This window comes from Brachyhypopomus gauderio, unplaced genomic scaffold (assembly GCF_052324685.1).
Source record: "Brachyhypopomus gauderio isolate BG-103 unplaced genomic scaffold, BGAUD_0.2 sc52, whole genome shotgun sequence".
NCBI classification, from domain to species: domain Eukaryota; kingdom Metazoa; phylum Chordata; class Actinopteri; order Gymnotiformes; family Hypopomidae; genus Brachyhypopomus; species Brachyhypopomus gauderio.
In genome coordinates, this window is record NW_027506877.1 from 2,587,553 (window position 1) to 2,600,163 (window position 12,611).

Consider the following 12,611-nt stretch of genomic DNA (forward strand, 5'->3'; position numbering starts at 1 on the left):
TTCCCCTGCATGTTGCATTTTTGATAGTCTGGAACGGGTTCTTTATTGCTGTGGTTAGAGTTACCTTCTCATTTGCTCTGAAGACTTTCAGCAGCTCGTGCACCTCTAATGACGTCTTTATAGGAAGGAACACCTTCTGTCCCTGCCAGTATAGCCAGACACAGGAGCTGGTGCTTCTCTAGGACAGTGTTTTGGTCATATGTAGCAGCCCCTTTAACCTTTGTCCAGTCTGTATGTTCAAAACAGTCCTGAAATGCTGACGTGGCACCTCAAGGAAGGTCAGGTCCACATCTGTTTCACATCTGATTTGAGATGTTCCAGCTGTGATGGATGCTGAAATGAACAAAACATGTGAGCAGCTGCCGTAGGGGCCCGTGGGCGGCCTTCTACGGATCAGCCTAGACAAGGCTGTTTGTGATCTGAGACACTAGTCACATGGGCTAGGAGGTAGTATTCATTTATTTTTTTAAAAATCACAATGCATTCACACAATCGTTCTCACACAAACTCTAATAAAACCTGAAAACAAAAATGTACATTTATCTTTATTATATAAATTATAAAAATAAAACTTCAGAATATAACATCTGTACATCAATTAACAATATACTTTATTCAGAATGAACAAAAAAAAGAAGTAACGTTCAGGAAATTGTAAGAATCTCGGTAACATTTTAAAAGAAAGGAGCTCGCTGGGATTTGTATGGTTTTGTAAGGATAAATATGTACCTTTGATAATCGTGCTACCAAGTGCTGATGATGGACTGTGCACATCTTTCAGATAAATACCCCATATACATAGTTCTGAGCTTAACTTTCCCTTTACATAATGTAATTAGAAAGAAACAAAATGGTGGAGAGACGTGGTCCACCACTCCAAAGACAAAATGGCAGTGACGTGCATTTTAAACTATACACACTGTTACAGAGAGCAGTGGTGGAAAGGTTAAATATAAAAAAGACAAAGACTGACGGATATTCACAGACATGTACAAACGTTTGAAATAGACATCATTATGGGTACATACGTTAACTGTAGCCTCAGCCTCCTGGCAGGATTCACACCAACAGCTTCATTGGTTTTGGACTGGCCAGCATCGAATTCTCCCCCATTTACTTTGGTGAGTCCAGTCGCCCCAGATGAAGACACCGACCATAATGTCACCTGCCGTTCTTTATTTTAAAGGTTCACTCTGGAGTTGTGCTTTTGCTGCTACTGTGTTGTACTTTATTCCGAGTCCTTGTTTCTACTACGACTACTATGGAAACTCCCAGCGGGAGTATAGCTCGAATATATAGCCGAGGTTGTTGTTTCTGAACTTTGAAAGAGATGTTACTCTGCTGTTTGTTTATATTAAATATAATTGGAAAAAAAAAAAGTTTTTCGATTCAACTCTGGCTCACAACAGCCTAACTTCAGCTCATTTAGGATACAGTTAGCTTTACGTTCACGGACACAACCACATTCTCGTGCTACTTCATTGTCTGACAGCAGCCTAGTAAAAACTAACCCCTGCTGTAGGTCCATGTGTGTGATACCACACCTTCCATCACAACCGAACCAATCACAACAGACAAGAGGATCAGCAGATCCCCTGTATCTTCAATCTTCTTTAATATCCTTCATAGTCTTAAAACTACTTCATGAGATCTGCAACCAGAGGCACTTCCTTCACCAGGGTCTGCTGCCGGTTCCCCCTTTCACTGTGTGCTTGTGGACTGGCACGTCTGTGGTCCAACCGTGGGGGGTCTCTGGATCCCTCTACATGTTCTGTGATCTGAGCACTCTTTGTCCATCAGCAGATCCTCTATAGATCAGCAGATCTAGTCAGATCTACAGGACGTTTTGGTCTTCAGTGGTCAGATGTGTTTCTGTCCCATATCTGGTTGGCTCAGAAGTGGATCGAACAGGTGAGGAGCAGACAAAACATGCACATACAGGGAAAGTGTGTGTGTGTGTGTGTGTGTGTGTGTGTGTGTGTGTGTGTGTGTCAGAACACATGAGGGACACATTGCAGAAGCTTCCATTTTGTCAAGAACACACACACACTGAAAGCCAATGTCACACACTCATGAAAACACACACTGCTCCACACATACAGATAGACTGGCTCACAAGTATATAAATGCTGCCAGAGGTGGTCGGTGTGTGCACGTGTACACATGGTCTCACGCATTTGCTGTTGTGATGTATGTACAGTTTCGTGTGTCTATGACCTGTTTCCGACCACATTTGCTTTCTCAGCCTCTGTACACTTTATGACACAAACCTTCCCGGTGTGTGTGTAAGAGCACAGTCCTGCGTTCTGTGTGCAAGTGTCTCCTCAGATTGAACTCTCCTCACACTTCGCCAACGGAGCTCCTCGCAAGATTGCCATCTTGGCCAAATCTTCCTCCAACCTGCTCAGATCCCCAAGCCCCTCCCCTAACCCCTCCTTCTCTCCCTTTAGCCCCACCCTCTCCGGACCGTCCAGTTCTTCAGCCAGGTTTACCGACGAGTCCAGTCCGCCAGAATTGGCATAGATATGTGTGCAGCTGTGCCTGGAGATGTGACCTCCGTGTCCGTTCAGCGTCCCGTTCCGTTTCTCAGCAAATGGTAGCGCCTCCGAGAGCAGGCTGGCACTGCTGGGGGACTGGGGCGTGTCCGTGGACGGCAAAAGGTCCCGCCCCTTTTCCGAGGTAGACGGCGAATGACCGCCTCCCACCCCTCCCCCCCCTCCTCTCTTGCGCTGATGGCGTCGAGAGGTGAAGCAGATCGCCCCGCAGGCCAGCGCGGCCCCCAGACAGAAGCACAGCACGTACCCCACCATGAAGCTCCGCCCCCCTGCCAGGGCGGCGGTGCTGCCCGCGCTGGGGCTCTCCAGCGCCAGGTGGTACGCGGCCCGCAGGCACGGCGGCTGTTCCCGCCCGCCTTCCTCGCACCAGCACTCGTAGGTGCCCAGGCTCTCGGGCGTGACCTGCACCTCCAGGTCGGTGCGGTGGGGGCGGGCGTAGCGGTGAAGCGGCCGTCTCCAGTGGCAGGGTCGCGGAGACACCTGCACGCAGGGCAGCATCACACGCAGGCCCTCCGCTACACGCAGCTCCACAGGGGCCGGAGAAGAGTCACCTGCACAAAAGGGTGGAGGACGATATTCACACAAACGCAACAGTCACAACAGCGTTCGGTTCGGATCTGCGTCGGGTTACGCATGTACGGCACCACAAATAAAAACACGACATCCCGTCTTACCCGCTCGGCCTCCGCACTGGCTCACCGGGGTTTCTCCGGGCCTGAAACACACACGTGACGTGGACGTTACACATTGAGCAGAGGGCTGGCGCTACGTGGCACTGCTGCGGGTTCGTGCCGGAGACTCACTCTGTGACGGCCAGCTCGCAGGCGTTCATTTTGGGCCTCCAGGCGCAGCCCAGCACGCGGGCACGTTCACACACCTCACAGGTGGAGTACGGAGAACATCCATCGGCGGCCAGCAGGTGCAGAGTGCGGGGAGAACCCACCAGAACATCCCCCTGAGAGAGAGGAGGAGAGAGAGTTAGAGAGAGTGCGCGCGCACACACACACACACACACACACAACACTGGCAGCTAGCACAGTGTGCAGCCCAGAACACCCGCACAGTACTGGATGTCAGGGGAGTTATATCTAGTCCATCTCATTGGGTGTATTTACCTTGTACAGCAGGATGTTATTAACAGGTTCTGAGGCTGGAAACACAGGGCGTTCTTCCAGAAGGGTTGCATTTTGACCCACTATTGCAACTCTGTGGAGCTCCCCATGATCTATAAACACACACACACACACACACACACTCCAATGTCACTCAACAACTTTTCAATATGCACCAATGCTTTTTAATCATCCCTTTTAGATTTTTCTCACCTGTTCCAAGATGCAGCACAGTTGCATTCTGGATGCTGTTGCCACTGGACACGGTTGCCAGAGTGACAGCGAGTTTGGTGTATGTAATTCCACTCCTGATCAGCAGGGGTGCCGACACTACACTGTTCTCCATAAGAGGGTGGTCTCGCATGAACGTCAGAACTTTATCAGGGAGCTTCAGAGATGACTCAAAGCCCTCCGCTCTCAGACCTGTGTTCAGGCACTGGGAAGACACACATACACAGAGTGTGTTGGAGAGAGAGGGACACTTTAAACACACTGGTGTACACTCTGGGTGGTAATAGTGCCAGTAAGGTATGATGTGGTGTAATACAATCAGGGCCTGGAGGCTAAACAGCTGTAGCAGGTGTGCGTCAGCCTGGTGAAGTACTGGCCAAGTCTGACCTGGCCTTGGACTTTATAGTGTGGTATAGTATGTAGTACAGTGCAGGGCAGTATAGACAGTGTAGCAGGCAGGGTGTGGTACACTGGGTGTGGGTCGGTTTTAGAGCTGGTGCAGTGCTGGACAGGATGGCAGGAGTGTGGTGATGTACCTGGCCTGGGCGTGGAGTGGGCACAGGTTCAGGGTTCATCCAGTTCTCACAGCTCTTCTTAAGCTCTTTAAAGGGGCCACCCAATACCTTAGTGATGTCTTCCAGACTGTAGACACACACCGCAGACATCCCGTCTGTCTCCCTGAACACAAACGCTCAATTCAATAAAATGATAACAATGAGAATTGAGGAGAAGACACGAGACGAGACATGACGAGACGAGACATGACGAGACGAGACGAGACGCCACTCTCACCACTGTGAGGTGAAGATGCCATAGAAGAATGTGCTGCTGGGGTCTCCAGGCTGGTGCTGCTTGGTGAAGATGTCGGTCAGAATGTTGAAGCGCTGACCGCTTGCGCGGTCTTCACACACCAGCTGGGCCTTCAGGAACGTCGTCCAGCGCCTCTGCAGGGTCTTCATGCCCCCGATGTCAGACTATAGGGAGGAGGAGGAGGAGTGATGAAGGGTGAAGGAGCAGAGGAAGAAAGTGACATGCAAAACACTCGTGAAAAACTGCACCAGTGAAACAAAAAGCCGTGTGCATTGAGCGTGTGTTACATGTCGTACCTTACACACTCGGGCCACCCTGGGAACTCGGACTTTGGTGTAGAGGTCATATTCTTTGGCCACCTCAGTGAAGAAGAAGTAGATCTTACCATCCTCTCCTTCTGGGTTGTGCTTCTCATCCTGTTGGATGAAGGCTGAACTGACAAACTCTGGATCTGCATTCAAAGAGAAAAGCAGCACCTGTGTTTAGGTCGAACAAGAACACGTGTTTAGGTCTAACAGGAGCACGTGCGTTTAGGTCTAACAGGAGCACGTGCGTTTAGGTCTAACAGGAGCACGTGCGTTTAGGTCTAACAGGAGCACGTGCGTTTAGGTCTAACAGCAGCACGTGCGTTTAGGTCTAACAGCAGCACGTGCGTTTAGGTCTAACAGGAGCACGTGAGTTTAGGTCTAACAGGAGCACGTGCGTTTAGGTCTAACAGGAGCACGTGCGTTTAGGTCTAACAGGAGCACGTGCGTTTAGGTCTAACAGGAGCACGTGCGTTTAGGTCTAACAGGAGCACGTGCGTTTAGGTCTAACAGGAGCACGTGCGTTTAGGTCTAACAGGAGCACGTGCGTTTAGGTCTAACAGGAGCACGTGCGTTTAGGTCCAACAGGAGCACGTGCGTTTAGGTCCAACAGGAGCACGTGCGTTTAGGTCCAACAGGAGCATGTGCGTTTAGGTCCAACAGGAGCACGTGCGTTTAGGTCCAACAGGAGCACGTGCGTTTAGGTCCAACAGCAGCACGTGCGTTTAGGTCTAACAGCAGCACGTGCGTTTAGGTCTAACAGCAGCACGTGCGTTTAGGTCTAACAGCAGCACGTGCGTTTAGGTCTAACAGCAGCACGTGCGTTTCGGTCACAAAGCATGTCAGGACAGCCACAAAGCAAAGCTGAGCAGGGTTGCAAGAGATTACACTAAAGGATAATTGGTCATTATATACATTTGCTGATGTGCAAAGTAAATATGATGTCCTGGTTTTGGCAGAGATTGGGTTGAGCTGTGTAAACCACTCAGGCATCGGGCTACAAGCTGTACGCTGTGCCTCAACACGTCTCCATGGTTCTCCATGAAAATGATGACGTTGTCTTGGGAACACATTCCCAACCTCCCCGGGACATATGGACTGATCGTTGTTTTCCCCTCGAGCGGTACATGGCCAGGGAATGTGGTTGCCCGGAAACGCACGCTACTATGGCAATAGTCGTTACACCCATGCGTGTGAAGTTTGTAGTGGTTCTTTATCCACCGGGCCCCTTTGCTCTTTCCTGTGCTGCACTGGGGACGAGAGCTACAGGAACCTGAGGGCCCACGGTGCCAGGTGCACAACGTGTGTGTGTGTGTGTGTGTGTGTGTGTGTGTGTGTGTTTGTCTCACCACTGAGCCAGTTGATGGATCGCTCGGTCCGGATGCGCTCCTGCTCACTGCCTGTTGCCCTGGAGATGTCGAAGAGCGTACCCAGGAAGTTACTGGTGGCAGCAGTGTACAGGATCCCCTCTGAGAGAGAAAGAGAGTGAGAGTGTGTGAGTGTGTGTGATTGTGAGTGTGAGAAAGAGAGATAGAGAGAGAGAGAGAGAGGAGGGGGGGGGACAGAATGAGAGAGAGAGAGTGGAAGACAGGAGAGAGAGTGTGTGTGTGTGTGTGTGTGTGTGTGTGTGTGTGTGTGTGTGTGTGTGTGTGTGTGTGTATAGGCTCATGTGTCCTACCTGCCATGACGGCGGTATAGTGCTGGCTTGGCTCAAAGGGACATTTTCCTTTGCCAGTCTCCATCTTCACACTGCCATCCTCGAGTTTTTCCAGTGTGAACGAAGATATGTTCTAAACCGAGAATGCAAAACACACACAAATTACTTCTCCCCCTTTAAAAGTCATTTCTAATTATTCTATGCAAACTACAGTTGAAATGAAAGGGATTTGTATATTTACAGCTTGCATAATAATAACACATTACATAACACATTCCTCTTTATTTTATAAACAGTATCTGTATGTTAGAACTGAAACATAAGAAGCTTAATATCCAAGAGCTCACTGGGAAACATTGTAAAGTAAACATTGTAAAGTAAACATTGTAAATCAGATGTAAAGAAAAGAAAACATTTCAAAACAAAGACACAGTGGTGACTGAGCAGAGGGAGAAATGTGGTGTTTGTTGATCCCCAGACGCTTTTGCAGCTTTGGGTGCAAACAGGCATGTTGGTCCATCACACTCCTCTCATGGCTCAGGGCCCCAGGCGGTGCGGCCCCCACGCCTGTTTGTGTACTTGTCTGCCTGTCATCAGCGTCTCTGTGGTGACCTCGCACTAGTGCGGTCACCTGTCATGCGATGTGATGTACGTGTCACATGATGCGTGAATGGGTTAGTGAGACGGCCATGTTAGTTTAGTCATGGACGGATGAAGACCATCTCTCACTCTCTCTCTCACACACACACACACACACACACCTACCACAAAGGCACACTGGGGGTCGAACGCATATGTCCCACAGGCATAGATACGCCCGTCTCCCAAGAACTCCAGTAGGCGAATGTAGTTATTGCAGTCAGCCTAAAGGGGGCAGCAGAGCACAGAATTGTGCAGTGCAAAAACATTGGTCAATATAAATCAATGTGAGTATCAGGGTCTAAACACATTATACAATTAAACATTAAAACCTTTTGGTGTAGTTCACATGGGTCTTGTCAATGTAAATCATTATCTGTGCATTTTCAATGTGCCATGACTAATGAATTATGCCTCATAACACACAGGATGGTTCATTATAGCTGCTCATAAATTGTTATGGCACCACCTACTATAAAATAATATCAAAAATCAGATTAAATAACAAAATGCCAATTAGAGTAGTGCCATCCTGAACTACTAAACACAAAAAACAAGTTGTTTGCCTTTTAAGGAAAAAAAAAACAAAATAAATACAAGACAAACAAAAAAAACAGCAGAGTTCGAGCTGAATTCGTCCCCTGTGGTGAGGTTCAGCTCATTTGCCAGACGACGCTGTGAGATTTGGGGCTGCATGAAAAACACGAACGTCATGATGATGAGGATGATGGCCAGGGAGGCAGTGACCCAGCTGCAGTGCTGCTATCCACAGCCCAGCAGACTGGCCTGAGCACCTGCCACGCTGGCGTGTCCGAGAGGGGGGGGGGGGGGTTCGGGCAGCAGGAGCTGGTTTTGCGGTATATTTGGACATCATATTTGTTTCATGGGGACAAAGGGGGACGGTTTGCTCCCTTCTCGGTAAGTGTACAGCGTATGAAAAACAGGCCTGGTTAATTACTGTGGTTTAATATGTTTCAATCAAAGACCAATCAGAGTAGAGGTCCTGATTTTAATGCGATTTGAACGAAGCATGTACTTGCGTGTGTGATCAGACCCTCATCCTGCTCCCCCAACCCTGCTTTCTCTCTCTCTCTCTCTCTCTCTCTCTCTCTCCTCTCTCTCTCTCTCTCTCCTCTCTCCTCTCTCTCTCTCTCTCTCTCTCTCTCTCTCTCTCTCTCTCTCTCTCTCTCTCTCTCTCTCTCTCTCTCTCTCTCTCTCTCTCTCTCTCTCTCTCTCTCTCTCTCTCTCTGTGTTTTGTTTGCTTAATCATACCCTTTGATCGCCACCCCCGTGGGGTTCTCACCCCACCTGTCAATCATGCGTAGCCCCCCCCAACACCCCCCCCCCCCCCCCACCACCTTGGAACAGAATGGGGGGTGGATGGCACCCACTAAGTGGCCTAATTAACTCTCTCACACACACGCTGGCCCCATGTGCAGCTTCCCACAGGCAGACAGAGGGGGGGGGGGGAGAGTCGAGAGACGGAGAGAGGGAGAGGGAGAGAGAATAAAGGAGAGAGAGAGAGAGAAAGGGAGCGAGTGCACATAAAAGCAAAGGATCTTGTTATCCTCTCTTAAGTACAGCAGGTACATTTTTGATGCAGTTTTTACATCTTTCATATGGTATGGCACCGAGGTATCATACATTTGCATATCCATGTTCTCTAGAGGAAACACTTCAAGTAAATACTTGGTGGCTTCCTCTTAAGTCTCAGCATGCGCACGCACACACAAACACGCAAGCTAGCATGCTCGTAAACACACGCGTGCACACACGTGCTCCTGCACGCACACACACACCCACACACACACCCCACACACCTCACCTCTGTCTTTCCTTTAGCCACACAAGCTTTCCTCCTTTCTTCTGAAACATCCCATACAATCTAATAAGAGCAAGAAAAGGAGAGAACGGAAGAGATGATCAAAAACAAACAAGGGAGCGCACACGCCACCTATGAATATGCGAGTGGTCATTGGGAATAATAAATGCATTAGGGATAATTACACAGGAGCATGCAAAGGCAGTCCTCATTAAGTTATTTATTCATGTATTCATGACATGGGTATGAATAATGTTTAGGCACTAAGGCAGGATCTTAAAACCTTTAATAACTTGAATCAGGGATTTCATTTTGCACTGCAAAACAATATGAAGTGATGACTATTTAATCAATTCAGAATTCGCTCTATGCATGATATTGTCTATGAATAATTTTATTTTAAAACCCCATTAGAGACAGTATTCAGAGACCGGGCACTTTAACCACCCAGTGGCAACAACCTCACTGCCCACACATTTGAAACTGACCCCTTTGAATTAAACAGAAGTATCGAGTAAAAAAAGTGTTTTGACGGACAGTATTCGGACACATTCTTAACAACGCTTAAGAACACTGACAGAACAGACTGGGCCCTTAACTGCATCCGTCAGACTCAACATTTAGCCTCCTTCCCCACAGTCTTGGCTCAGACACTTTATTTGAAATGACTAACTTTAGTCTGTGGGCTTAGGTGTCAGACAAGACAGTTCAGCTGCACGCGGTGTGACTTCACCACAGTGGAATAGTGGGAAATGCCATATGATATTTAATGCAATTTGATAACTCGATGAATCATGTTGCTTTGGAGTGAGGCCAAACTGAGTGATAAAGTATTAAAGTCTGGTGTACACTCGCTGTAGCGCACACACGCACGCATGCACACACACCACAACCACCTGGCCATGACGGTAACATAAGGGAAAGCTGTGCTGGATAGATGGATTCATTTGTTTAAAGAAAATGACCAGGAGGAAAGGGCCCAGGGTGGAGCTAGCAGGTTTCTAATGACAAAAAACATTCAGATCTTTGCCTGAATGACTATTTAAACAAATAAAGCCCTATAAATAGAAGCCCTATAGAAATTCATTTCGCAACATCGCATCATCAACCTCTTTTATTTGAGAGTAATAGACCAGTTCAATCAGCATCAGTTGAATTGAAGTTACCTTGCACTGAAAAAAATGTAATAACTGGTACACTGGAAATGATCTGGGCTTCATATTTGATATTTGGATTTCACCTCATGGGCGGCCCCCTTTCTGTCCGTTAGCCTCCATTAGTCTGAAAGGAAATTTACCTTGTATAGTTTTGATAGGTTGGCGGTATCCACGGCAAACAATTGCATCTTTCGCCCCCAGATAGAGCATACCAGATGACCGGTCCAGCAGGTATGCACTGAAGTTAGCCGCGTTCTTGAACTCGCTGTTTCCCACCACTGAGAGAGAGAGAGAGAGAGAGAGAGAGAGAGAGAGAGAGAGAAGGATGAATGAATGAACAGAAAAATAGAGCAAAAAGAGCTTCGTCTGTGCTATCTGAAACCCAAACGTCTGGGCCATGAGCAACAATCACATTTACCTTCAATCACAAGGCATCTCCTTTAAAAAAAATGAACAAACACCACACAGTATATTGTAAATAAAGCAACAGAGGCACTTCTGGTTACACAGTAAGTAAAGTAAGTCTGTTTAGACAATGAACAACAGTAATACTGTCCTTATGTGTCAGTAGTGTTGTAAGCTGCTAGTAAGTGTTTGATATTGTGAATACATTAGTGAAAGTGTTGATTGATACCGTGAATAATTAATGGTGTTTATAATAAAAATACACCGTGGCACAGATGCTGAAGGAGATCAGACAGACCAACTCATCTGATCACTTCCATTTCAAAAGACACATCTCTCTGAGACCATCCAGATAGAAACCACTCCCCCACTGACCTGAAACCATCTTCAGATTTATGCAAGACCCCTCTCTCTCTCGCGCTCTCGCACGCGCACACACACACACACACACACACACACACACACACACACACACACACACACACACAAAGCAATTCTCAATGGAAATTACTCATGCCACTCAAGGCTGACACCCTAGTTCCTACACCTCCTCCATAAAAAAGCCCTGTCACACTTAACAGACCGAAGGAAGGGGTGAAAAGCACACAGAGAGAGAGAGAGAGAGAGAGAGAGAGAGAAATGAGGGAGAAATGAAGAAAGGTGAGATCACACTCATTTAGTCATCTGCACTGTGGGATACAGAGATGGAAAAGAGAAATTCATAGCACACTTCAGTATGAAGTCTTATAGTGTGTGTGTGTGTTTCCATCTAGACATCAAAAGGATGGAACACATCATTCTGCTTTCAGTGTGTTGTCCATGGCAGGTTCAGTGAGTCCAGTGGACTCAGGCTGATGTGCAGGACACTGACGGGACCTCCAGCAGGATGAGCTGCTGGTCACTCCAACTGCCCGTCTGTCTGTGCACTGGACCCAGATACCACCAGGATGCACAAATGATAGATCTGTGTCCGTGTGTGTGTGTGTGTGTGTGTGTACACCTCACCCTTTACTACACAAGGATCAGCACATGTGGTCAGATGTGTTCTCTGTTTTCTTTCAGTTTCTCTCTCCATCCCAGTATGTTCTGTCTCAAATCTCTCTCCTCCCCACTCAAACATTTCACTCCCAAACTTAACAAAGTGCATTTGTTCTAAGCACTGTCCCACACCCCAGCCTTCCCTATAGCAAAAGGGAGCATTGTGTGTGTGTGTGTGCGCATGAGAGAGAGAGAGAGAGAGAGAGAGAGAGAGAGAGGGAGAGAGAATCAGTGACAGTTGGTTGAAGACTGTATGTGTGTGTGTGTGTGTGTGTGTGTGTTGGTGTGTATCTCCACTAATCTGAGTCCTCAAGGCCTCTGCCATTGTACCATTGTACCTTTGCTCACAATTACAAACACAAATAGATGCACACATGTGTACGCGCGCGCACGCACGCACACACACACACACACACACACACACACACACACACACACACACACACACGCCCACGCTACGAACAATTAGACTGGGATTTCATAAAGTGAATAAAGTCAATTATAAAGTTGTACCTCTTTTTCCTCCATTTGCTATTATCAGTGTGCTACTCGACACACGCACCGCTGAGCAAGCCCTTCGTGAAGTGAATCACCGCCATTATCCCCCCCCCCCCCCCTTTGTTATTGGTATTGCTCTAGACAGCGAACACGCTTCAGTTTGTTCCATCATAACAGTACTTAAGACCAATCACACACACACACACACACACACACACACACACACACACACACACACACACACGTCATATGACAGGTGAGGTCCACCCCCTCATATCCTAGGGCTATAGGCCTCATCTACACATTCACATTCCAGCGTGTAAATTGATTTCTGGTCAACACGGCGAGGTGGTCTCAGTACGGCCCCGACACGAACACCTCA

General features: G+C 47.8%; 1 protein-coding gene across 1 annotated transcript in view; it reads right to left on the minus strand.

The window, feature by feature from the left end:
• Positions 1–441: 441 nt before the first annotated feature.
• The window catches only part of sema4f (sema domain, immunoglobulin domain (Ig), transmembrane domain (TM) and short cytoplasmic domain, (semaphorin) 4F), a 39,107-nt gene continuing 26,937 nt past the window's right edge, over positions 442–12,611 (minus strand). The window contains 14 exon segments of the mRNA XM_076987294.1: positions 442–3,106; positions 3,230–3,270; positions 3,359–3,510; positions 3,671–3,780; positions 3,881–4,103; positions 4,435–4,576; positions 4,691–4,872; positions 5,005–5,159; positions 6,363–6,482; positions 6,692–6,803; positions 7,436–7,534; positions 9,135–9,194; positions 10,429–10,464; positions 10,466–10,566. Coding sequence (XP_076843409.1) covers positions 2,325–3,106; positions 3,230–3,270; positions 3,359–3,510; positions 3,671–3,780; positions 3,881–4,103; positions 4,435–4,576; positions 4,691–4,872; positions 5,005–5,159; positions 6,363–6,482; positions 6,692–6,803; positions 7,436–7,534; positions 9,135–9,194; positions 10,429–10,464; positions 10,466–10,566 — 2,315 coding nt within the window. The 3' untranslated portion in view covers positions 442–2,324.